Source organism: Ixodes scapularis, unplaced genomic scaffold (genome assembly GCF_016920785.2).
Source record: "Ixodes scapularis isolate PalLabHiFi unplaced genomic scaffold, ASM1692078v2 PGA_scaffold2__306_contigs__length_199485367, whole genome shotgun sequence".
Taxonomy (NCBI): domain Eukaryota; kingdom Metazoa; phylum Arthropoda; class Arachnida; order Ixodida; family Ixodidae; genus Ixodes; species Ixodes scapularis.
In genome coordinates this window covers 104,911,804-104,937,440 of record NW_024609857.1, presented here as the reverse complement: position 1 = coordinate 104,937,440, position 25,637 = coordinate 104,911,804, and the positions used below count along the sequence as shown (strand labels likewise).

The 25,637-nt window shown below is 43.6% G+C and overlaps 2 protein-coding genes across 5 annotated transcripts in view; one reads left to right on the top strand and one right to left on the bottom strand.

The window, feature by feature from the left end:
• The window catches only part of LOC8040254 (solute carrier organic anion transporter family member 5A1), a 667,105-nt gene extending 665,591 nt beyond the window's left edge, over positions 1–1,514 (bottom strand). Inside the window, exon 1 of the mRNA XM_042291979.1 lies at positions 1,266–1,514. The gene's annotated coding sequence lies outside the window, so the exon portion shown is untranslated. The remainder of the gene's footprint in view (positions 1–1,265) is intronic.
• A 310-nt stretch (positions 1,515–1,824) lies between these two features.
• LOC8032298 (zinc finger C2HC domain-containing protein 1A) lies at positions 1,825–24,998 on the top strand. Of its 4 annotated transcripts, none has more exons than XM_042291978.1 (11): positions 1,825–1,917; positions 2,687–2,742; positions 2,847–2,908; positions 3,155–3,280; positions 4,651–4,795; positions 10,577–10,725; positions 11,774–11,964; positions 13,712–13,822; positions 14,263–14,442; positions 19,432–19,530; positions 22,229–24,998. In XM_042291978.1, the coding sequence occupies exons 2-11, from the start codon at positions 2,730–2,732 to the stop codon at positions 22,512–22,514; spliced, it is 1,362 nt and encodes a 453-aa protein (XP_042147912.1). In that variant the 5' UTR covers positions 1,825–1,917; positions 2,687–2,729; the 3' UTR covers positions 22,515–24,998. The 4 variants fall into 4 exon arrangements, with proteins under 4 accessions (XP_042147912.1, XP_029830668.2, XP_042147910.1 ...); XM_029974808.4 differs by having other exon boundaries at positions 1,825–1,999; positions 19,435–19,530; XM_042291976.1 differs by having other exon boundaries at positions 1,825–1,999.
• The last annotated feature ends 639 nt before the right edge of the window (positions 24,999–25,637 follow it).

Genomic DNA, 25,637 nt, shown 5'->3' with positions numbered 1-25,637 from the left:
TTGCATTTCCTTAGACGCACAGAAAATGAGCCACGAGATCCGCGACGCGCCCGTTTGTGAACGTCTATAAACATCTAATTATTTTTTTATTATGTTTTGCTGGCCGCGAAAAGCTATTTCCAACATTTAGAATAACGACAGAGTGTAAACCCCGTCTTTACTCAGCTAATACAATTGACGGTCATATATATATGTATATCTTTTTGCGCATTTTATGCCACACAAATCTCGTTTTTTTTTTTTTGTTTTTTGTGTGTGGTTTATTCTACATTTGAATTATTTCCTTTATTAAAGTCATAAGAAAAATGCCATCAAACTTTTTCTTTTGTGTTAGTTCTGAACTTTCTATTCCAATCTGTGATACGTTTGCATGAAGATGAAATGAACCCAGCTAAGCTCCCACGACGACCGATCTGTCCTGTGCACACCGATACACCGATTCCGAACAGCGCTCGAGACGCATATGCGGTTCACCTCAAAAGTAAACCAAATTGCTGCTGCACCCCCCCCCCCCCCTCCCCCCCCCCTATTTCGCGGTTTTGTCAATGCTCTCATAAAACGACAGAAAAGAAAAAAAGTCAAGGGCAGGCAAGAAAAAGCGCCGACTCCGACTGGGGAATCCCTGAGGCCCTACGGAGTGGTATGCGTGGACTTGTGCTAAGGCAATCGATGAGGCAGCAGCGCAGCTCAGCTGATCGCAGTGCCATGCGATAACCCCCGATGGAGAGGACAGTGCTGCAAGCGTTCGCGTTTCTTCTAGCCTGACTGTTCCTAGCGTAGCTCTCTGGCGGTAAGGAAACCAAACAACCGGTATTCTGCATTTGCAAACGTAATCATTCCGAGAAAATAGCGCCTCCTTTCATTCCTCGCGGCTACGCGCCTCACAAATGACGAAGCTGCCCAACGCTCCTTGTTCATCAATAAATAACGACCTGTTCGTCTAAACTCTGTTTCTGTCCGGGAATACCCGCTCGAAGACTCCTACCAGTGCTAATGTCTAAGCTCAGACTAATTGCCATGAATATGTAGAAGTAGCTGATTTGTCGAGGAACGGATGCCAAAACATAATGCCCAACAACTCCGTGGGGTCATTGTTGTGGGCAAGTTGTGGAACAGCTGAGCTTTGTTTTCGTCGCAAAGCGGCCAGCAGTTCACGGTCGATGCTTCCAAACTTGACATAGATGTTCAGAAGAAGGTCGATCTGACGTTCGGGTCGGACCCAAGTCGCATCCTTTACGTGACATAAGAAAATTCCGCCCAAATACCTGAGATTTTCGAGGAGAACCTTCGTGGAGATCCTGGAGAGGTTGACGCGGTAATCCTCCGATGCGGGTCTTTTGGCAGAACCGACGCTTTGAACACGCTTCGCAACAGCGAATGTGGGTCAAGAGCACATTGTCAGATCAAAATGCACGCATGCTGGTACGTTCCCGCGACGAAAGCAGGACCGTATGTGAAGATCCTAGCCCCCCGTTGTTTACGGTCGTAGGTCACGGATCGAGAAGACAACACGCACCGCGCTGCGGAGGGTGCTGCCATCTATGAAAGACGCCACAACATAATTTGGTTGCGGTTTTGTGCTGCCATCTAGTTGTGTTAAATTAAACCGTTTCGCTGCTTGTATACGCACAGTGTCATCTATGTTCGAAAATCACAACTAAAATATTTGTTTAGGATTATAATTTAAACTGGTTTTGATAATTTGTTAGCAACTTCGTTATAAATAATTTATTAAAGACGTTTAAGAGCGCATTTATTAACCGAGAGTAGTTTTAGCAAGTGCGCGCGAAACAACAACAAAAGAGCGAATACCGAAACAAACAACAAAAGAGCGGACACGCGACGGCACGCTTCTTCTCGACGAGTTTTCCTAACCTAAATATCGGAGCGTCTAATTTGTGCTCCGGCTCGACGCCCGTAAGTGTCCGGAGTTGATACACTTCCTTCGCTTTCCCGCTGGCGCGGGGATGTGCAGCGTGTATTTGTCGCGCCTCGCCAGGTAAAAGCACGCTTTCTTCCGAATGTTTCGGTTGCCTGCCCATTCCGGTTGCCATGGTGATGCCGACGCAAAAGCGCGTTTGCCTGGAAATTTGTTGACGGCGTGCAGTGGTGCACCTCGATTTTCGTGCACGTCCGGAGCCGGTCTAGCGCCCCTCGCCGCAGCTTCAAGGGCGCCTTTGCCTGCGCTTTTGGGTGTGTACTAACCGAGGTACCGTGTGGGTTTTGCCCCCTTCTTTTATTCCTTATATGGAGACGCGCGGCTCGTTGAAATTCAGCGCCTGGACGACGGAGAACCGTCGCGGCTTGGGAGCCCGTATCTGCTTAATCTCTCGCTCTGTGTCGCGCCTTGGGATCCGTCTGTGTGCTCTGGCTTCTCGGGCATGAAAGAATGCGTTGTTCGGGCGATGAGCGCTCGCAGGGACTGCGTCTCGTTTTACACCGTTCCTCCTCTGCGCTGTGTGCGTCTCTTTTTTTCGCTTTGGGTTACTACTATATTTCCTGCTTTGCTCTTTTGACTCGATCGCGCAGCGCGGGCCTTAATATGCATCTCTTTGGCGACGTTTGATCAATATAATGCGCGGCACCATTAGCAACGTCTTTGCGATGTGATGCCCTGATCGCAAGAGTTGGGCCGCGGGGGTTGGTCAATTTTTCTGATCACCTATGCATTGATTGATTTTTGCAGTTGCTTCACGGTAAAGCATGTAAGTGAAAGTCGGAGTCCCAGCATGGATGATGTTGGTGAGTCAGGGCAGACTGATCATTGCATACACCTAAAACGAATTAATTTTTTTGGTGTGTTTTTCTAATTTTTTTTCTAATCCTGTTTTATTTTATTTTTTCAGTCCCAGCTTCACCATTAACTCCTTGCCCCATCTGTGGGCGAACATTTCGTCCCGATGCTTTGGTGAGGGTTTCTTCGATTTTATTAATTAGCACAGCTAAAATGTATAGTTCTGCTACTCACTTTTTTATTCACGCTCCTCCCCCACCGACCCACCCCACACACAGCCCGAACATTTAATAGGGGGGATTAAAATTTACAGCTTGAATTGGTCTTCACACATTTTCTACGCAAATTAATAACAGTCATGACCTATAGCATTTGAGCACCCCCAGACTTTTTTTACTCTTATGTATACCTTTATCACAGGCAAGGCATCAGCGAGTATGCGAAAAGACAAAAGCAAAGCAGCGGAAGGTGTTCGATTCATCAAAACAAAGGGTTGAGGGTACTGAGATGAAAAATGCCCTCAAGCAGGTACCGTCCTCACCTAAGGTAAGCGCAAGCTTGAAAAATTTTGAATTCGGGTTCTTGGGTGGGGTACATGGGGTACATCAACCATTTCGTCGTTTACCCTGAGACTGGGGAGTTTTTAGAAGAGCAGAAGTAACAGAAAAAACAGACAAGTCTCAAACTCAGCTACAAGTTTATTTCAACAACCTCCTCTTATATAGTTCGTTCTCATCGTCATCAACCAATCACATACAATAAACTTGTAGCTGAGTTTGAGACCTGTCTGTTTTTTCTGTTACTTCTGCTCTTCTGAAAACCCCCCAGTCTCAGGGTAAACGACGAAATGGTTGACTTCCTCCAGCTAGCCTGTACTTTGACTCTTTTCTCGTTAATGGGGTACATATGCCTTTAAATTTACTTTCTTCTTCCTTTAGTACCTAGCAGCTTTTTATTTCTATTTTTTCCTTAAGTCCATAGAAACGATACTGCGTGATTACTGCATAGACTAATTCCTGCTTGAACACTGCTTGTTTTAATTTTAAAAATGTTTAATTATAGCCATTTACTATTATAAGTTTTGTTATTTGAAATTGTGAAATGTAATTGTTCAGTCTTTGTTGTCTTGCAGCAAATGCAATATACCATCATTTCAAGTACTAGCTGCAAACAAATTGATGAAGTGTGCTTTGGGTATCAGTTTCTATCTCATCCTTGGTGTCATACTCATGCTTTGTACCCTTTTATAAATTGAAGGGGCTCATTCATCACACACTCTTTCATGACATGGCCTGCAATTGGTCTCAAAAAAGCATTCAGTTGTGTTTCATGATTTTTGTTCTCTGTAACCTTCCATGTGAAATTTCATGTTTCTCCAGGAAAACGTAAAGACTCTCAGAAAAACGGTTAGTGCTGTCACATATATACATCCCAACTCTATACTGATTCAGACAGAACTAATGCATACACAATGCATCTGTTTGATGTCTTTTGATGTGTACCTGACCCTTTGAAGAAGGAAAGAAAGCAAGGGAAGATTTTTTCTTAAATTAATGCCAGTTGCCTGAAAATTAAGTTCACTTCAGTTTTTCTTTTTACAGTGGTATTCTTAACAAAATAAATCTCATGAAAGGGGAATATAAAATATATATACTGTACAAAAAAATGAACTGGAAGGAAAAAAATTACTTGTAAAGAAACACTTTTAGGGAAGCAGTTTGACTTGTCTTGAATATCGTCCACGGGTTGCCATATACAATCTGCTCGGGAAATGAATTGCAGGGAAGAATGAAAGTAAATTTTTAAAATTTGCTATGTCTACAGAAAAGAAGCAGGCTTACTTCATGCTCCTTAGAAATTAAATTTTTTCATGTCAAAGTTTGCGCATCTCCTCGGTCATGGTGTTTTTATTGTAGGTACAGAAAGCAAAGCCCAGGACCAATTGGAAAGAAAAGCATGAAGAGCTCATACGAACAATACGAGCCGCCAGGGGAGAAGACACGGGACCAACGACTGATGGGAACACAAACGGGACAACGGGCCGTCCCGCGATTCCAGCAGGTTAGTAATCATTTCTATGCTCTGCAGCTTCTCTTCCGGAGGGTATGAATCTCGAAGACACCTTACGGTGCTTCGATTTGCATGGCATGACTCAATTATTGAATGGCATATTGCTTTATTGGATGCTACTCATGAAGTATAATCTTCTTTCTCCATAATCCTAGCAGTACCATTACACTGAAACGAATAATCTGCCGCACATTCGCATCTCTTTCTTCTCGCTGTCTTTGTCGTAATTTTGTCACAACACTGCTAAGCAAATAGAATTCTTGTTGGTTTTGAGAAGAGGGAAGCAGGGGAGTACGTGCTACAGGGTGATTCAAGGAGACGCCAGGCTCTTTAAATCGACCGCAAAATTCGGTTTCTTAACCTATCGCGCTACGACTTGGTGCAGCGTTGCCCACAGATGGTCCATTTTTTTTTTGTGAAATTTGCAAAGAGCAAACTTACCTGAGGAAAAAGTAAAGAAAGAAAGAAGCTTAGCTCCTATGGAAACGCAGCGACGCAACCAGTCTTCAAACAACACGGCACCGTTTCGCACGGGAGACAAGTGGTCGTTACGCCAACTGCCGCCAACGAACGAGCATACGACGCCGAGAGCCGGCGTCTTTAGCAGACAAGGAACTGCAGTTCCTTGTTGTTACCGCACCTGTTTCTGTTTTTGTGACTGTTGCTGCCTACAAAACGCGCGCCGCTTTTGAGTCGAAAAGATTGTCTGCTAAAGACGCCAGCTCTCGGCGCCGTATGCTCATTCGTTGGCGGCGTTCGTTGCGCCATCTTTTGTCTCCGGTGTGAAACGATGGCGTGTTGTTTGAAGACCGGTGGCGTCGCTGCGTTTCCATGGGACCTAAGCCTTTTTCTTTCTTTACATTTTTCCTCAGGTAAATTCGCTCTTTGCAACTTTCACAAAAAAAAAAGCACCATCTGTGGGCAACGCTGCACAAAGTCGTAGCGCGATAGGTTAAGAAACCGAATTTTGCGGTCGATTTAAGGAGCCTGGTGTCTCCTTGAATCACCCTGTACATTGGGGTGACATGAAATGCTTAGAAACCAGGATGAATGTGGGGAACACAAAGCCGGAAGAAAATGACAGTGCCAGAGTGGAGTGAACGAAGAAATCGGGATACATTGGAGGCATAAGACAAGGGCAACTTCTGTTCAGTTGTAGGAATTCATAATGCGTGTCTAGAGCCCTGCGCGGATAACAGTTTGATCATCTGCATCCTATCCGCATCCGAACCACATCCGCAGTGTTCTTAAATAATTGAAATCGCATCTGCAGACTTTGTACCCTCATCCGAACTGCATTTGCAAAATTTGGAACCGCATCCGACTTTCAATCCACGGATCCATTTTACATTATAAAATCAAGCATGAATAGAAACTAGGAAAAGCATCTGGATGGTATCCTATCAGCCATTTGCTTACCTTTGTACAAAGAACTCATTGTGTCAAAATACGGTGAAATTAATTTTATCGTATACTGTTTTATCATATTCATAAAATAAAGCATTATCCTTCCAGGGACACTTTGTATTGCTGGAAAGATGGTCGCAGTTATGAGATTGTCTTGGGAGTCTGACACTGACACTCTGTCCAGAGGATGTGCCCCCCCCCCCCCCCCCCCCAAAAAAAAAAAAAAGAAAATTTTAATCTTTTTTTTTTTGTAAAACTCACTACAATTACATGCATATTTTATAAACATGAAAATTAACAAAAGACAGACTATTAACATTGTGTCCTTTTACTTTAACCAAACAATAAAAAAGTGGGAGAGAAAAATGCTCACTCCCCGCAGCAAAGTAGTTGTGTGTAAGTGTTAAGGCGTGAGTACACCACTGGGAAAATATCAGAATATTCAATACTGCGAAGAGGGAGGTTTTGCTAAAACGGCGTGCTGGCATTTCACTAGTGAAACGTCGGCACACTGTTCTGAGGTTTACCAGAAGCTCCCTCTTCACATTCTTCTGCCAGCTTCGCTTTCCTCGGCGCTTTGTTTTAATATTCAATAATGGCAACACCTCCAGTCGGTTTCAGTTTTAAACACTATCACTCAATTGCATGCTCAGTACCATATACTTAAAAACAACTCAGGGCAAACTGTCAAGAAAAAGAAAACGCACACACGCAATGTTTCATTTGTCGAGGTTACTGTGTGGAAGAAACAGAATATCAGCAACATGGACGGATCCAGACTAGTTCTGTTGATGAGGAGTCTCTCTCCGTTGGTGCATTTGATTCTGGGGGTGGCATGCACGAACTGCGCTACAAGAGTGAGGTGCGGAAACTCGTGCTGCCTCAAGTTTGACCATTCCAGAGGATTGAATTCAGTGTCCTTGATCTGCTTGTAGTCAAAGAAGCCACTTGAAAGCCTCTACTTTCTTGTGGCTTGTACTTTTCGGGTTTTCTTTGCCCGAAGAATGTTTTCCACTGTTTCTCTGTCAAACAAGAATGCGCTTTTCCAGGACAACTGATGCTCCTGTATTCTTTACTTTTTCTAGAGACAGCATTTTTCGTGAAATAGAACATTCTAAAGCAATCTCTGGGAGGAATCAAATCTTCCTTGGCGTAAAGAACAATTTTCTCCCCAATTGGTACAATTTTTTATAGGAGAGTAGTCTGGTCCCACAATACATTCAGTCATGTACTTCATAGTATCACTCACTTATTCACTCTGCACAGTACGGTCGCGCACATTTAAGGGGCCCTCGGCAAAAATGTAGATCTAGACCCGTGAATATCCACATCCGATCTGCATCCGCAGCCTTGGCTGGCATCCGATCCGGAATTTGCCAAATCTGATTAATTTTTAATAGGAAAGCATTAACTGTCCCATGGAGCGAGTCGATGTCATCAGTTCGAAGTGCGAAAACGGCACCTAGTTTCCCCGATCCCAAAGGTCCCAATGGCTGGTGCACGGCAACTAGGCTCCCATTGGCCGCTGCGCGCTTCAGTTTCAACGACCGCCGCCAGATAGCGCTGCGTGTCCGTGCCACCAGCGCATTGATAAAACTAACTTCCACAGCTTCATGCCACTACGGGTCCCGCGCCGGTTTAAACGGACACGTTGGTGCGCGCTCGGAGGCTTCTGCTCGTCTCGCCGCCGACCAGCATACTGCCGCCTCCATCATCCACATCGTTGGCGGTGCTTCTACTCGTCTCGCCGCTGACGAACATGGCGCCGCCTCTAGCATGCATCCACATCGTCGCCGGTGCTTCTGCCGCAACTCAAAAACATTACTTGTGCCACAAAACTTCGCGGATCACTCCAAGACGTTCCACTGGACATTCATGTTTTCGCATTAACAACTCATAAGAAGTGCTTAAAGGGACACTGACAGGGTATTTATGCTCGCCGAGTTTTTTTAGTTGTACGTGACATATGAGAGCTCAACTACCCAGAACAGAATTTGCGGCTCGAAATTCGGTTTCTTTCCGCCCGAAAACTGCCGATCAAGAGCTGGCCGGTTCGAGTCTCGCTCACTCTCTTTTTCGCGGTCACGGGCCGTTTTCTAAGATATCGATGCGACCACCAAATTTAATCAAAGTCGTGGGTCACTGAAGGCACACACTCAATATTAAAAATAGAAAAAAAATATGAAACCCATTTTTTGTGGCTCCTAAAAAGCTGTAAATACGTTGATTGAAAAAAAAAGTTCCACAGACAACCGGAAGCATTCTGTGCGTTCGTCGTTTCGCGTATCGTGGGACTCGCGGGGAAGGCGATGGCAGCGGACGACGGGCGTGGGACCTCTATTTCAGAACTGTCGTTCGCAGTACCGGCGAATTCTGTCTACCGTTAAAGAAGAAATTTGGGACTGATTAAAAGAATTGGTATTCATCCCGTACGACACGTCCGGCCACCAAGCCGATTTGCACGAAGACGTCGCCGAGCCGTCGCTCCCTTCTCGTGGCTGAAGACATCGCTCGCGCAAATGTCAAGCACGACGTGTCTACTTCAAGTTGAATATGCACGCGTACGATTTCTTTACTAGGTGCGAATGTCCCCAAAGCGTGGTGCTTCCCGACTTCGACCCGGGAGTGCTTTTGCTAGAGAAAAATCGACAGCAAACTTTCCAACTTACAGTTTACCGGCTGAATTATTACTAAGGAAAGAGATCCACTACAAAAGCGATGCCCCAGTAGCTCAGTGGGAAAGACGTCTGGTTCACACGCGGTAGGTCCGGGTTCGACCCCTGGTGAAACTTTATTTATTTATTTTTTTCAAACATTTTCCGATGTTTACATATTTTTTTCTTTTTTTTACAATCATCACTGAAGAAACAAACAAAAAAAATAAACAAACAAATGTTGTGGACGATACTTCGCTGAATTAAATGGTATGGGATTTCCGTTTTGACACCTGCGAACTCAGTGTAATCACTTTCCACAAAATGCAAGGAGCATATAAATCAGGTAGCGTCCGCTTTCCGAGGTGCCCGTATATGTTCTACAGGAATTGAAGCCAGCCATTGGTCCGGATCCCGTTGATCTTTCGGAAACTCTGTCGCACAATGCCACTTTTTTTCGGATGCAGGACATGTGAGCCAGCTCTTCACGCAACATCTTGGGTGTATTCTTTTCGTAGCCGATCACGGAAATTCACCACGGGCACTCACTACTCATCTCCAACTCCTCAATGTACAAAACAACTCATCTTGGAGTACAGAACAACGAGCGGAACAAACATAACCGCAAAAGAATCGCACGCTGAGCAGTTCCCGCACGCCGCATCGCACGCCGCATGTCGTGTCGTCTGCTACGGAGAGGAAAAAAAAAAAAAAACGCACGGTCGGGTGTAGCCACGTGACTTCCGCCACTCACTCTCTTCTCTCCACTTCTCCGACCTCCGTTGGGTTTCGGTTTCGGTTTCGAGCAGTTGCGTCTTTTGGCTTTATTAAAAAAATACGCTACTCTGTTGCAAAATATTAATTGGGTAGTCCTCCGACACCATAATAAAGCGCCTGGCAAAAAATAAAAAATTTTTTTTGGGGGATGTCAGTGTCCCTTTAAAGCAGTGGTCGGCAAACTTTCGGCGCAGCGGGCCGAGTCGCCGTGAAGCTAAGGTGGAACGGGCCGGACGGCAAGCAGCGGGGAGGGTTGGGGGGGGGGGGGGGGGGGGGGCTTAAACTTAAGAAAAAAGAACACACTTGCACTAACTCACATTGACGTACATAAATCAAAAATGAACAGTTTCTTTATTTCACGACACACGACATGAGATGCAACATTTCCACGAAAACCTTGAGACTCCTCCAAGTGAGACTTCTGGTGTTGCACTGCGCTTGCCAAGCTACGGACATCCACATTCAAGCTACTAACTGCGAGTCGCAAAACATTGTGGAGGTTCTCGTCAGTGATTCGTGAAGGCAGGCAACGGGCAGCGAATTAGACAACCTTATCTTTTTTTGCTTCTTTTTTAGCTGACCGCGTTTGGGGGGGGGGAGCTCTGGGGGGCCTGGGGCCGCATGATACTGCCTCGCGGGCCGGATCCGGCCCGCAGGCCGCTGGTTGCCGACCACGGCTTTAAAGGGATGGTGAACCGAAATTTGGATTTCAAAGAAACGGTGCAGGAGATGTAGGTGGGATGCTACAATCCCTACAACACTACTCGTGAGGCGATATCTGAAATGGACGGCCGTATTTTTATCTGCATCCGCCAGTTTACTGCGTATGATCCGCGGGTAGTTCGCGGATATGCAGGGCTCTAAGTATGTTGTATTTGTGTTTATAACTTATCATAATTTAGAGGTGGCTGAAAAGGCAACATTTCCTTCTAAGGTTACGTGGAATGTCCCACATGCAACCGCAACTTCAGCGACCGAGCAGCTGACCGGCACATTGCCTGGTGCCAGGAGCGAAATAATCGCATCCCTCCGAAGAGCCCTGCCAGTGCCGAAGCAGTTGAAAGGCTCAAGGCAAGGACCAAGGTATGCAATATTCTAAAATAAATCTTTCTTCTACTGCCATACTTCTGGTATAAGTTACATGTCTTAGGAGGAATCAATGCCAACAGCTGTTACACATATTGTTCTGTAACATTGTAATGCATGCTAGCTGTCTGAGCAAGGCAGAGATTTCTCCTAATGCGCAAAATTTATTTCTCTTGTACTTGAATTTTCTTTTTTTTCATCCAAGTAGAGCACAGTATACCTCGCGAGAAACATAGGAATGATATGAAAAATACTTTAAGCTTCTTTCGCATTGAGAATATGAAAATGTTACAATACAGGAAAGTAACATGCTATTGTAAAATACCGCGAAAGCACCCACTTTGTTCAAGCGTCGACTATTAACATTTTCCAAACTTGGGAATTCTGCAAATTATACATTAAGTGCCTGATTTGAGCGGACAAGCGCCCATGTCTAAATTAGCCCAGTTTTCAGTGAAAGTGGAATGGGCGCTCCCCCGGTATTTTACGGTAGGCACTTTTGCTTTAAAGAACTCTTGCACATCCATATAAAACTGTTGCAAGTTTTCATGAATGTGCGTCCGTGACCACACATTCTCGAAGTGTTTGAAACTGTTTTCTAAAAAAACATATTGTTTCCACATCTCCTTATTTGCAAAAGACCACTACCAACACACTATAATTAATACCTCTGTATACCATAAAACTGTTCTAGCATACTTTCTTTTTATTTTTTATTTGTGTTTTAGATTGATTTTAAAAATTTGCCTTAATGGTTTTTGTGGTTTTTGTATGACTGCAATTTTCTTTTTTACTCAACTTTGCCAAACATCAAGGTAAAGGGGCAAATCATTTATCGTGAGCCACTCCTTTAATTCACTTCCATTTTGCAGTGCCAATTTATAACATCATTGACTGAACTCTGTGCCATGCCACATTTTTTTACAGCAAGTTTAGATGATAACACAGTTCTCCTTCTTTTCTTTGGCCATCTTAGGTCTGTAAAAGAGAGGAAGTTGTATTCTAGTATTGGTTGGGTTGTTTGTCACCTATTCCTTTCGTGCAGTACAAGGTTCCAACCCCGGGGAAGAAGAATGGCACAGTGAGCCCCTCCGGGTCCCATGGCTCCAAGGAACTGGCATACAAGACAGTGGCATCAAAGGCAGTTGCCGGGAACCACAAGAGGACCAAGTCTTCACCGTCCATGCTGGAGGCCAACGGGACCAGCACAGGACATCCCAAGAAGGCAGCCGTGAAGTAAGGTTGCATTTTTTTTTCTCCTATTCAAGCATCTCTGACAGAGCTACTATTTCTGCACCTATGCTCTTGGAGCAAGCTGTGTTTCTGTTTTTTTTAGATTTTCTATGGCTAAGCTTTTCTGTCAAGGGTTGTTTTGTGGGTTTGCAGTTCAACAGCAGTTATTTGCATTCTTGAATGAGTTGCTGTATTTATGCTCTGTTTGTGGTAAGAGCCCATGCACCGACTTCTCTGCAGAGTCGTGGGGTATATTCAATCATTGCGACCTTATATAGTCCTCATTCAGTAATACTGTCTATGCTGTGACATCGAGTATGATATTTTGTAATAAGGACTACCTTAGCCTCGCCATTTGCCAGGCTTGTAGATTGCAATGTTGCCTATATGCATGTTTTGTGGGAAGGTAGATGCGTACCATTAGCTCATAACCACTGCACAAGATTTTTAGGTAAATTCGGTGAATCATCATCTGGCTTCTTTTTAGAGCTACATTTTCATGCTCTCCTTCTGCTCACTGTATGTTGGAAAGTCTGAAATTTGATTTCTAAAGAAGCTGTACATATTATTTTTCAAAATACTGATGGATGTTCAGTGTTTAGGATTGGTCAAATTAATGATCTACAACTGCCAAGTTGCAAAAGAGTTTAGAAAGAAAAATGGGTGGCATTAGTGGGTTTTTTAAATGTTGAGAAATATATCAGGTCATACTGTCATATAATTTTCAGTCAAAGCCACAAGCCTGTTGACATACCCAAAGTGCTTATGAACCAAGTTGCTTTCCTGTACCTACCAAATGAGCTTCAATTGCTTGTATGTACTATAGTAAAAATAATCTTTCTAAATCTACCTTACAAACTAATCTTTAAACTATCCATGAACATACATTGCTTTATCAGCTTCTTACCATTTATCACCACTGCCATTTTCTTTTTTGCTGATCACTTCCAATATACCAGTTCACATGTGCTCAGAATGCTAGGTTAATGGCCACAATCATAAATATTAAATATCTGGTCTTCTGCTTCCGAATCAAAATTATTTTTTTCTACCTTCTAGTGAAAGTCACGTGGCAGCGCAAGAACAATAATACGTATAATGAAAATCTTATGAGCAATATCGTGAAAATTAGGGATAACAGCTCGTCGGCTCCTCAGACTTGGTTCATTCGGCTTAGTTCTGAGTTGAATGGAAAGTTGTAGTTTTAGAAAAGTTTCCTGTTTTTAGTTGTTTTTAATATCCCGGAGAGAAAAAAAGATTTGCATGTGTTAACAAAAATTAATTTTTGTTCTTTAGTTACAGGCCAAAGTTTTGAAGAGAAAGACCATCTACTTTCTGGTTCGTTTTTTTTTTTTTATTAGGTATTTTTTAACTTGAAGTTTGACATGCCAAGGAAACAAGATTGCCTTGCACTTCTCCGAACTGCACCGGTGCGCATAGGACAAACAGCCCTCTCAGTCTAGGAGCCCATGTGCAACCTGGCTATTGTATTGTTTAATCAAAGGACGCAGCTGTAGATTTTTTTTGATAATTGAAACCAAGACTACGGCCATCACGTGAGCGGACACAATTCTCATGGAGGCCAATTCATGCACTAAAGGCAGTCTCTGTATTAGCCATTTTTAAGCTAGAGCTCTTTTAATTTTATGAATGTATAGCATGCAATCATGGTTGTTGTATGAATGAAACTGTTTTGTTGCTATATATTATATTTGCCTGTGCTTGGTCCCCTGTTTTCTCTTAATTTCAGTAGGAAAGCAAAGCTGCTTCCAGCACCTTCAAAGCTGAAGACAACAAAAGCAGGAGGAGGGGTCATGAAGTTCAAAGAGAAATTTCCCAACCATGTCAGCAGCCCTCACAGGTTTGAACTTTTCCCTTATACAGGAGACCTCCCAATGACAGTGCTCAAATTGTGTGTCGGTCTAGGGTGCACTCGCTGCTTTAGTGAGTTTCTAAATGGGCTACAGTCGAACGCTACCCTTCCCTTGTGCTGAAACGGTTATAACTTTCAAGTAGCACACATGGCCGTAGAAAGTCTGTAGTATTATATCTTTTGTGTCAGAATAACAAAACTATACTTTTTCAACTAATTAATTTATTGTGGACTAGCCCTTGTCCTTTTAAAGAGCAGACAGGAATGGCTCAAGAAGTCTATTATAAAAGCCTACTCATAACCATACCAAATAAAAGTGATCCCGATGAATAGGTGACTGTAGTGGAAGGGATCGAAAGCAGTTTGGGAATTTTCAGACTACTAGGTGTGCTAGCTGTAATTTCCTGCCGATATTACCCCTTTTCCAGATACACTGACGATGGCTATGATCCCTACAAGAAGGCAGATTTGCAGATGCGTGAGCTGATAAGGGGTACCACACTGGCACCGAAAAACCCGAGAACGGTCCCTGGAGTGCGTACACAGGGTTTGCACAACAACACCAGCAGCAACACCAGTGATTCTAACAGCTACACCAGCACCAACAGGTGGGCATGGACTGCAGAACACTTTAAAACTCCTCGGGCCAGTGCAGATTAATTAGCATTGGTTTTGGTTTTATATGATAAGACTCTTGTTGCACTGCAAAGGGGCCCTTGACCTTGTCCTGGCACGCAGTGGAAAGTATTTTCTGTATCATGCCTGGTTGCAGGCACTGGCGTAAGCAGCTATTTGTGCGCTCTGTGTAGTGACCAATATTATATAGTAGCCCATTAGTGGAGCTTGTTTGTTTGCACTATGAGCATGTATAGAAATCTAATTTCATAATGTGCATTCTTGAGCTTATCCTTGTCATAGGGCTGTAGCTCTTATGTAGCTTGCAAGATTATGACCATAATGCTGTGAGCATTAAATTGATTTTTTATATTTTCCCATCTGTAAGCCATTCCATTCTATAAGTCTCACCCCCCTATAAACAGTCACAAAAAAGTTGATTTATGCAGGGTGTCTAGCGACCGGGAAAACCGGGGATTGTCAGGGAAATTTTATTTACCGGGAAAAATTGCGGAATTGTCAAGGATATTGTCAAAAAGCGAGCCCAGTCAGGGAAAATGAGCCGGAAATGCCATCGAGTGCCCTGAGCAAAGACTTGAGGACGTAAGGGCAGAAAAATGGGCAATAAATTCTGCTTAGAGCGGAGCGCAGGCTTTGCTCACCCGATGTCGAGTGTACTACCTGATGCAAAGGGAACAGCCGACAAACCGAGCACAAGCCTTGGACTGGACTGGATTGAGGGCGCAACACTAGGCTAGATCCAATTAGAGCTACTAGATTTAGTAACAAATGGAAAAGCCACAGACCTCAATTCAATTCAAGATGAAAGTATCCGAAAGTGTGCATCTGGCGGCCATGCTGCCATTTGGTTATTGACGTGTGTGGTTGAGCGTCGTGTTTTCATTGTGCTTCCGGATGCGGCCTTTTCACTGACGATGTCGGCGGCAAGAAGGTGCTTGTTTAATCCGAACTGGACGTTCCCGAATATTTCGGAATATGCAGGTTGGATTGCCTGTGCAAAACGATCCTCACAGTGCTCAATGCTCAATGCCTTGTGTGGTAATGGTCTTACATATTTAACCGCCTCTACAGTGGTCAAAGAATTTCACCTGAAATGGTCAGGGAAAACCTGGAAAGTCAGGGAATTTCAAAATAATAATTTGCTAGACACCCTGTATATATGTCTCACCTTTTTGTAAGTCGACTTGTATACTTGTGTGGTCAGCGTGGCGAAACTGCATTGATAAGCCCACATATCTGTATTGGGGTCACAATATATGCGCAAGCGGAAACCAGTTTCACTATTCTCGCCAACGAATTGAACGAGAAATATAACCACATGGCAGATTTGCGCATTTAAGGTTTACACTTACAGAAACAAATTTGTTTAGTATATGTCACACAATTAAGATGCACCGACGAAAATTTTAGAAAAAAGCCAGGACTTATACGGTTGGAAGTACAGTATATAGCCGGGGTGGCCAAACTGCAGCTCGCGAGCCGCATGCGGCTCTTTGATGGTCCAAGTGCGGTTCCCTGGTAAGCGTGTCCCCCTTCCCTTCCTGTGTCCCTAGAATAAGACAAAGCTCTAGAATAAAAAAAATAAAGCATCTCACAGTCCTGGCAGCCTTGTACTACGTACACTACGTACATACAGCTGCACTGACTTTTTGACACATAGGTGTGTCCAGTGTCCATGTTTCCTTTATTGTTCTAGAAAGAATTTCGAACCGTATACGTATAACGGGCATCAGTAGCAGTGGCTGGCTAGTGAACATCCCACGTAGCATCCAATGTCGTGCGAACATTCCCTGGGTGTTCTGAATGTTGAAGGAACGTTAAAACACCATTCGGAACGTTCTAGGAACGTTCGTATGCGAACATTCCTTACAATGTAAGCTGCTCAACATTGTAGAAACATTTGTTGGCGAACATTCGTATGCACAATGTTCTCAGAACGTTCACCTTCGAACATTCATATGTGCAGCATTCTTGGAACGTTCGCTTGCGAACATTCCTAGAATTTTCGCAGGTGAAGCCGACTTTACGGAGCTTTCAAGCAACCTGTGTTTTGAAACACTATCCACTATATGCCACCTTGTGCCAAAAGTATGCAAATTAAGTGGAGGTTTTGGAAACTTAGCAAAAGGGATCAGTTTTATCTTATACGAGTCTACCGAGGAATGTGAGATAAGGTGTAGGAGAAAAGCAATGGTCTTCAAAATTTGATAATGAAAAAAAGTCAAATTTGGGGGTTTTACGTGCCAAACCTACGACGGGCATCTGGCACGCCCCAGCGGAGGACTGAGGATTAATTTCGACCACCTGGGGATCTTTTGACGTGCAACCGAAAGCTCGGTTACACGGCGCCTTCTCCGCAATAAGCCTCCGTCAGATTGCGAGCACCTCGGTCGGGATTCGAACCCGCCACCTGGGGATCCGTAGACCGGCGCTCTCGCCTCGGAGCCACCGAGGCGGCTAAAATTTGATAATGAGCTTGGCACTCCCTGCGTATGTAGAGGGGCAGTTTTGAATAGACCCGATTTTTAGCATCTTGGATTCAATACCTTGAAGAAGGTATGTCCCGCTTGAGTGTGGGATGCCGTAGGTATCTGTTCTTATGCTCGGAGTGAATAATCGGTTATGTATGGAGCACGTTTTGATAAGTAGGAGTAAACTGCCGTTATAGTACAGGCCCTGGCTAATGCACTGGAAAAGCGGCTAGATTCTGCTAGGCCTGGAAAAAATATACTTCGATTAAAAATATAGATCGCTCTGTGAAATTTATTATATCAATATATGTAGTACGGCTCAGTGGGGCTGTAAGCTAAGCAAGCCATAATTGTGGAATCTTTGTAAACATTCCTCAGAGAATGTTCTTGGGATGTTTTGGGAACATTCTTAAAACCTTGTTAGGATGGTGATTAAATGTTCTGACGTGCTCAGAACGTTCTAAAAATATCCCCTAGAAAACATTCCCCGAATGTAGCGATAAGTGCCTGCGCCACATTCTGACAACGTCGATAGAATGTTCTTACGTAAATTTGCAACATTCAGAGAATGTTGCAGAAGTTCTTTGGATGTACTGAGAACGTTCTTAGAACCTTGTTACGATGTTTCAATGTTGATTGAATGACCTGATGTTCTATGTCGTTCTCAGAACATTCGAAGAATATCCCTTTGAAGACATTCCCCGAATATAGCGATAAGTGCCTGCGCCACATTCTGACAACGTTGATAGAATGTTCTTACGTAAATCTTCAACATTCCAAGAATGTTATCTATGTTATTTTGAACATTCCCGGAATGTTCTCAGAACATTCTCCTGCTACGTGGGATACATTCATTTTTGCTTAGCGGTTGAAGAAACGTTCTGCTGCCTTGTGTTATTTTTTGTAGTCGACGATTATGCATTTCTCCTTTGGAAAGGACTGTTCCCTCCTTATTGTTTCTTGTTAAAAGCAGCCCCTCCCCCTTCCCCTTTTTTTCTTCTTCTTGCGGCTCTTTTAACTTTTGTAGTTTTGTCTGCGGCTCCAACATGATGTCACTTTGGCCACCCCTGGTATATAGTATACTATACTATTTTGAGCAAGCATCCACCAAAAATCAATGCCACAGCCTTATGATAAATGAGAAAAAAAGGTGGTTGCTCAAAGTAAACTTCGGCATTAAAGAGATACTGAACCGAAACTTGTATTTCGCAACATAAGTCCGCAGAAGCATTGAACGAATGCTATGAACTTCAAAACATCACTCATACATTGATATCTGAAGTGGATGGCCATACTTTTGGAAAAGAAAGGCACGATCAAGCGAGGGCTGAGACGTCACAGTCTTCCTGGAACAGTTGAAGATGAGGAAAAGCGGCCTCGCTTCTCTCCTTCTCGCTTCGATTCACCAGCTTGACGTGACATAGCGAGGAGGAGAGGGAATGAGAGAATCGTGACGTGACTTGTGTCGTCGGCCTCGTCGGCTGTGTTCAATCGCGCACTTCTTCTCCAAAAATATGGCGATCCGTTAGAGATATCGCTGTATAAGGAATGTTTTTGAGTATTTAAGCATCCCGCAGATCAGTCCAGCCTTGTTTTGTGAGCTTGAAATTTCGACCCAGTATCCCTTTAAAGAAATGGTAAACCGAAATTTGGATTTAAAAAAAAACAATACTGGAGATTTTGGTGGGACGCTACAATCCCTAGCACACTACTAGTAAGGCGATATCTCAAATGGAAGGCCGTATTTTTAGAAAAAGAAGTTGAGATTGAACCAGGCCGACGAGGCGCGTGACCGTCAAGATACCTAGTTTTCTCCTCTCTTCGCTTCGCTCCCTCAAGGCTGCGAGGCGGAAAAGACACGAGGCCGTTCCCTCTCCTTCTTGGAGAATCATGACGTCAACATTCCTGCCAAATGTGCCTCTTTTTTTAAAAAAAATATGGTCATCCGTTTGAGATATCGCTGTATGAGTGATGTTTTGGTGTTTGTAGCATCCCGTTGCACGCTTTTGCCGCTTGTTTTGGGGAATCCAGATATTGGTTCAGCATCTCTTTAAAGGGAAGATGGGGCACTTCTACATTTGAGAAAAAACGCTTGAATTGCGTTCTTTTGGCCTTTAGAATAACAGATATTACAATTATGTTTCAATGCGACGTGCCGGAGGGCCATAAGAGCAATTTCATAATAGAGCTGAAGCCCCGCCTCCCTAGCCTTGGGCAGCCAAAAGATCCGTCGATGATGTCACGTACAGCGACTGTCTTTCGCGTTTTCTCGCGTTTGACAATACTTGCGCTGCAAATGGTTTGGGTATTCAGGTTGACGGGGTAAAAATACACTAGAATTCACCTCTAACCCATTTTTTTCAAGAAGCTCCATGACTTCCCTTTAGGTTCTTTAGCCAACTCTAAAATTAGTCAAGCAAAGAATGACACGCTTTTGCAGTTTCTGACTTTAAGAATGGTCTTCTTAATCCCACCTCTTGTATCTCTCAGTAGTGGTTCTGAGAACAGGCTGGATGAAGAAATGAACTTCCTGAACTCAAAGTTTGCAGAGCTTGCGAGACCAGGCTTTACTGGAGAGTTCACAAATAAGTAAGTAGATTTGCTGCTGAAATTCTCTTTCTATACATACCTGCTTGACAGTCTGGTCATGTATACTAGCAACGCCACATTCCGCATTTTACCTTATGTTAAAGAAAAAAAAAAGTGGGTTTTCTGTTTTGCAAAGAAACTGAACTATGGAATGCTGGAACTTAATATGAAGAAAATAATCTTGGTGATGATATGATGTTGAGGTCTACAGCACTTGGCGGTGCAGCGATATTCAGTTGGAATGTTTTTCACTTTATACGAGCTTCTTGGCACTAGTGGGACTCAAGTATACTTGCACGCAACGCCACTGGCCAAGAAACTCTTTAGTTGTGGTGTAATTTCAAGGACAAAAGCAAGCATTTTTATTAAATCTCTCCTTCGCACAACTTGATGATGTAGCTGGGTGGTCACAGTACCGCTCAGTGACGACATTTGAATGCAGCTCACAGATTGGACCTGACCGTTGCGGGGGGCTTGTGATAATCGATAGCTTGAGAAGCATTTGGGTAGTGGCCCGTGTCCAGTCGCTGAAATGACGACAATAGCCGAGCCATAACAATGTCTGGAACTCAGCGCGTGTCCTGTGCCTTGGCAATTTCGGCATGTGGCTATGATCAACATTGGCGGCCTATAATCGGTTCCAGATCACGTGGCCGCTTGTTCTGGCTGCGAGTTGAGGGGGGCGAACGCTGCTCGTTTTTTTTTAATTTTTTCTTCAACTTTGATTGCGTGTGGTGAAAAACGAATGGGTGTTTCACGGGTCATTAATGTCAGGGATCCGTTCTAAGCGATATTTGCGCAAAGCACGAAAATCGTTGCATTGCCCCTTTAACATTACCGATGTAAAATTAGAATTGTACCCTTTATTGGCAACAGATAGTATTACTTTTCTCTATGTGTTAACAGGCTCATAGAGCTTTTGGCTATGGCAACATTATGGGCCTACACCGCTTTGTTAATGATTGTCGTTGGGATTACCTTCAGACAGAATTTCAGCTTTCTACATTATAATGCTAAAAAAACCTTAAATTTGGTTTCGAAGTGCTCGATACATACTAGTGCATTTAGTTTGTCTAGTGGACTAGCCATTTGTACTCTTTTATTCTCATGCCAGCAACCTTCGATGTGACAGAGAGGGATAATTGTGTGGAACCTTGCAGAATGCATGTATCCTATCAAAGTGCATCGAGGATTAGAACATGGATGAAAGTGAACTATTTTTAACATTAAAAGGCAAGGAAAATTTGATACTCCCTTCGGTAGTTTACATCCTGCAGCGCACCGGTGTCATGCTGCGAAGCCACGGAGTGGGGCACCGTCCCAGGCTTGTATTCGGAAATATTTTTGAAGGGGAGGGGGGGGGGGGGGGAGGGAGGGGGCTTCTCTCTTTTCTTGGGACAATAGAGGCACTGGCTGTATGGGAGACGATAGCAATCTGCCAAATTTTTGCTGTGAAATAAACACTTCGTTAAGTTTGTCACCTTGCTTCTCGACTGCCTGTTCCGGACTCTGTTCCTGAGATCTGCCAGATGCCAGCGGTCTGACCACGCTATTCAAAGAGACCCTGGCATAAGGAGGGGGGGCGAAGAGGAGAGAGAGAGAGAGAGAGATAGAGAGATTCAGGAATAAAAGGGCATCAGTCTAGCCTCTGGAGCCGCAAGGCCTTTCTGAGCAAAAGAAACAATGAGCCTATGATTTGCGGGCTTGTCGCCATTCGAAAGGCGTCTATAATTTCCCTTTCGACGCGTTCACGAAGATTTACCAGCATCGTCATGGTGACAAAGTCAGGAGCGCAGCCACAACATTCCCCTCTTCGCTTATCTATTGGGTGCTGACTGTTGGGTGTGGCGTCCTCTACTTCTTTCTGATGCTCCCGGAGCCGGTCGTTTAGGCAGCGTCCCGTTTGGGCGATGTATTTAGCACTGCAGGACATGGGCATGGAAAGTTCTGCTCAGTCGTGCAATGGGGTGGCAGGATCGAGTCTCTTTCTGTTTACCAGCGTGCACAGGTCTCCCACCCTCGATTTGCATTTGAAAACTAAATCTGTATAAGAACATCGTGTGCATGTACATAGTTTGAAGCTTCGTGTTTGTAAAAAGTGAGAGAGAAGAAAAGAGAGCATTTCGCTTGACATCTGCAAAGTTGTCCTGAAAACCCCCCCCCCCCCCCCCCCCTTCCAAAAGAAAAAGTAAAAAGTTTAGGTTGGGGGGGAGGGGGGGCTGGGCTTGGGCCCCCCTTCCCCCCATCCAGCATTTCCTTTGCATGCACACCTCCGGAGACTGTTACAACCAACTTTGAATGCAAGTCTTTTTTAGAGGGCAGCTCTTAGGGGCCCCTTTCCAGCCTGAGCGGCGTCGCCGTCGTCGTCGGCGTCGGCGTAACCAGGAGGGGGGGGTCACGTGACTCCCCCCCCCCCCCCCCCCAAGGTCACGTGACTACCCACAGGTGACGTGACCCCCCTCAAAACGTCAGTACCCTTCCCTCAGTACCCTTCCCTACTCCTCCTCAAGAGCTGCGCTCCAATTCGGCGTTACACGGATTTGTAAACGGCTTTTTTTTATGTTTAGTTTGTACCCTTGGCCATAATTTATGGTCCAACATATGAAAGGCTTAATGTTTTGAGTAAAATTCAAAGTTGACATTGGTTGTATTGTTGAAAAGGAAGTGTGAGCTAAAGCTTTCCACACATCTGCCACAGCTGGGCCAAGCGCATGAACGACAATGCGGTCACAGTGCTGTCGGTCCAAGACCCCTCCAACGGGGCTCCCCACGGATCACGCCTTGCGGACCACGAACCTCCGACCAGCAGCAGCGGCAGCGACGGTTCCCTCCTCGGCTACGGCAGCACCGGCAGTGGTGCACCAGAGCCCAAGGTGCCCTACCTGTGCCACCAGTGTGGCACCGTGTACCCGGTGTCGGCGGCAAAGTTCTGCTACGAGTGCGGAGCAAGGAGGCTGGGCCTCATCGCTCTCTACGGACAGTGAGGCGGTTGTTCACTTTGTGCCAGCGGGTCATGCAGGGAGGGTGTTATTGGTATTGTTGCTGTTAGTCCTTTGGCTCTCGACGAGCGAGGGGTTTGGGAGGTCGTACAAGAAGAAACCTTCGAGTGGCTCTTGTAAGACTCTGATGCAGCCATGCTGAACCGAGGAAATGACTGGTGCTGGTTGGGATGTATCGCAAGAGCAGTCTGTCGATTCTTGCGAGTTCTTTTCTATCGCACACAGTTTTTACAAGTTGTTCTCTTTCGAGTCGTGATTTAAAGCTTGTTTGTTATTTGTAGCCGTATAGATTATTGGGCCAGTTAATTCGTGCACCATGGTTTGCTACGTATTACCAAAAAGAGGTTCTATCTCTCCCCTCATTTTAGGTTTTTTTTTATGCTCATTATTTGTTTTGTCACTTCTGATGACTGCAGCATTGGTGATGTTATTACAGTCTATGGGATTTGTTTCTTTGCTATCAGAGTTGAATAGGATTGGCTAAATTATTAACGCTGCCTTTCGTGTTTGTGATGGATCAAAATCAGAAGGCTGGTTGTTCTTCACCTACTAACTCCAGTGGTACCCTGCAGTCTGCATCAATTTTTACTATTGAAGCTAGTAACTTGCATGAGTAATGTATGATTGAGAGAGAATTTTGCATTTGCATTGCTACAATATATATTTTTTCTCTCAAGCTACACAATGATACAATCAACTCTAACTGCAAGTTATGCGAGTTCACTTTACATATGTTCTCTATGTTGCACCTCTTGCATATCAAACTTTTGACTTATTGAATAGTGCAAGAATATGACATTAGAATGTAATGCTTTAAGCAGCTTACTATATTTTGTGGTGAATTTTGTGAATTTCATGCAGCAAATATATTGCCACAGTGATGAATGCTTGTGGTCCACATGCCTAATTGCTAGAATTAATTCCTATGAAATATTATGAAAACCAGCACTTTGGAAAATCTATAAAATATTGATGCCAAGATTATAAAGTCATCTACAGTTTAAATCAATCCCAATTCTAATCCCTTTCTACAAATTTTGTGATAATTCCACTAAAAAGACTTTAAGTGTAGGATTATTATTATTTTTACAACAATGCTAATACAGAACTGAATATCAGAGGACACTGCAGTTTCAGTCTTCTTCCAGGCAGCTTCAAGAGGATAATGGGACAATCTTGAAAGGCAGTAATTTTCTTGTGCAGTTTCGTTAAAAATATTTTTTGTCCATGTTGTTTCTGACCAGCACATGATGACTGACTCCAAGTGCTTTGCCTGAAACATGTAATATGTTCCCTGTCATTGAATATACCGTGCCACTCAAACCCTATCAGAAACTGAGTTACATATAATTTGAGGTTACAGCTGTGCTCTTGATGTTGCTGTTTGTTCTAGTTTAAGCTTGAGGAGAGTATTCCTACAGTTTAACCTTTACTATAATTTTTAACTGATTGCATGTGGACAAAAGAAATGGTGCTGGCAATGACTTAAAGAAGCTATTTTATGAGTGTCAAGGCTTCCATTCTGAATGTCATTTAGTCACATTCAGAAAAAACGTTCCCTTGTGGTAATGGTGGACATGTTTTTTTAAAATATTTGATCTCCTATACGCCATTCTAATGTTAATACATGCACAGCCCAGCATACAATCCCTACCGCCCCACGCAGGTGTGTTGATCACTTTGGCAAGAAAGCAGAATATGTGCCATATGCACAAAAGCTGAAAAGCACATTGACCAAAAGTTATTTCTTTGAATGGTCGACCTATACGGCCATAATCATAAAGAAAGCATATTTGCTGGTATTACCGGGATGTGATCCAGTGTTTTGAAGGTATTCCTTGGGTTTCCTTTTAGAAGTTGGGCATTATACCTCTAGTGTTCTTTGTTTGCAATGAATGTTAATTTCACCTTTGTGTAGCATCCTGTTTTCATTACATTCTGCCACCTTATGTATAACTTGATGCAAGTCCATGCTTTCTGATGAAAGACTGAGTTCTTGAGCTGACATTGATGTTCAGCATTGTTTAGCATTTGGTTTAAGCATATATCACCACCACTGAACAATCTGTTTGTTTTTCTTGTTCTTTTGTTTTTTTTATGATAATGCAATTAATTTAAAGGTGCAAGCGAGCTGGACACGAATGATGATAATAATCCCGGAGAAGGGGAACAAGGGTACAAAGGACAAACACAAATTTCCAAACACGGCAAACACAGTCGCGCACCAGTCTTTTAGCTGTGTTTGGATATTTGTGTTTGTCCCCCTTCTCTAGGGATTATTATCGTTATTCTCATCCAGCTCGCTTGTACCTTTGCATTAATTGCATTATCATCATAACATTGAATTGCAGACCACTCGCCCTTGTTAGTGTTAGACTGGTTGCAGTTTTTAAAACTCGTTTGCTCTACTGACGTCTAACTCCTGGTTAGCTCAGTTGGTAGAGTGCTCCACTGGAAATGGAGGGGTCCCTGATTCAATAACAGGACTAGGCGGATTTTTCCAGTCACGCACCAGTCACTTAGCTGTGTTCGGAGATTTGTGTTTGTCCATTCTCCCTCTTGTTCTCCTTCTCCAAAAATTATTTCATTATTCATTTTTTTTTGTTCAATGTAATGCATTTTTTAATTTACAACTTTCTAATGTTGTTTTTCTGGACTGCATTTCTGCACCGTTTCTACAGTGCAAGCTTGGGATCCTTATGCTTAACTTTGTTTATAACCGGTACTGTTTTTATTGTTTTAATGGCAGCTGTTAGGAGTTAAGCTTGAAACTTTGGACATATGTTGTCCTTGTAGCAAAACAAAAAAGAAAGAATCATATTCATTATATTTGGTGCCATAATGATATTTTAATCACACATTATATCAGGATAAACATTGTTTCACACAATGACTTAGTGCAATTTATGCCTTTTTTCTTCAAACATTGTATTTATTCGATGTAATTTGAAGGGTGCCATATATTGATGTCAATTTCGTTTTATGCCTAGTCATATTGTGCATGATGTTTGAGTTGGTGACACATCTTTATATTTGCATACCATGCATACACAATATAAAATAACCTTGTCTCGAAGATAATGAGAGATGGTTCACGGTGCCTACCCT

Bases quoted from the DNA above. Each gene is read 5' to 3' on its own strand.
- LOC8032298 (XM_042291976.1), top strand. From the start codon at position 1,968: ATGTGCAGCGTGTATTTGTCGCGCCTCGCCAG. The intron at 10,726-11,773 runs GTATGCAATATT...CCTTTCGTGCAG, and splicing joins GGCTCAAGGCAAGGACCAAG to TACAAGGTTCCAACCCCGGG. The intron at 14,443-19,431 runs GTGGGCATGGAC...TGTATCTCTCAG, and splicing joins AGCTACACCAGCACCAACAG to TAGTGGTTCTGAGAACAGGC.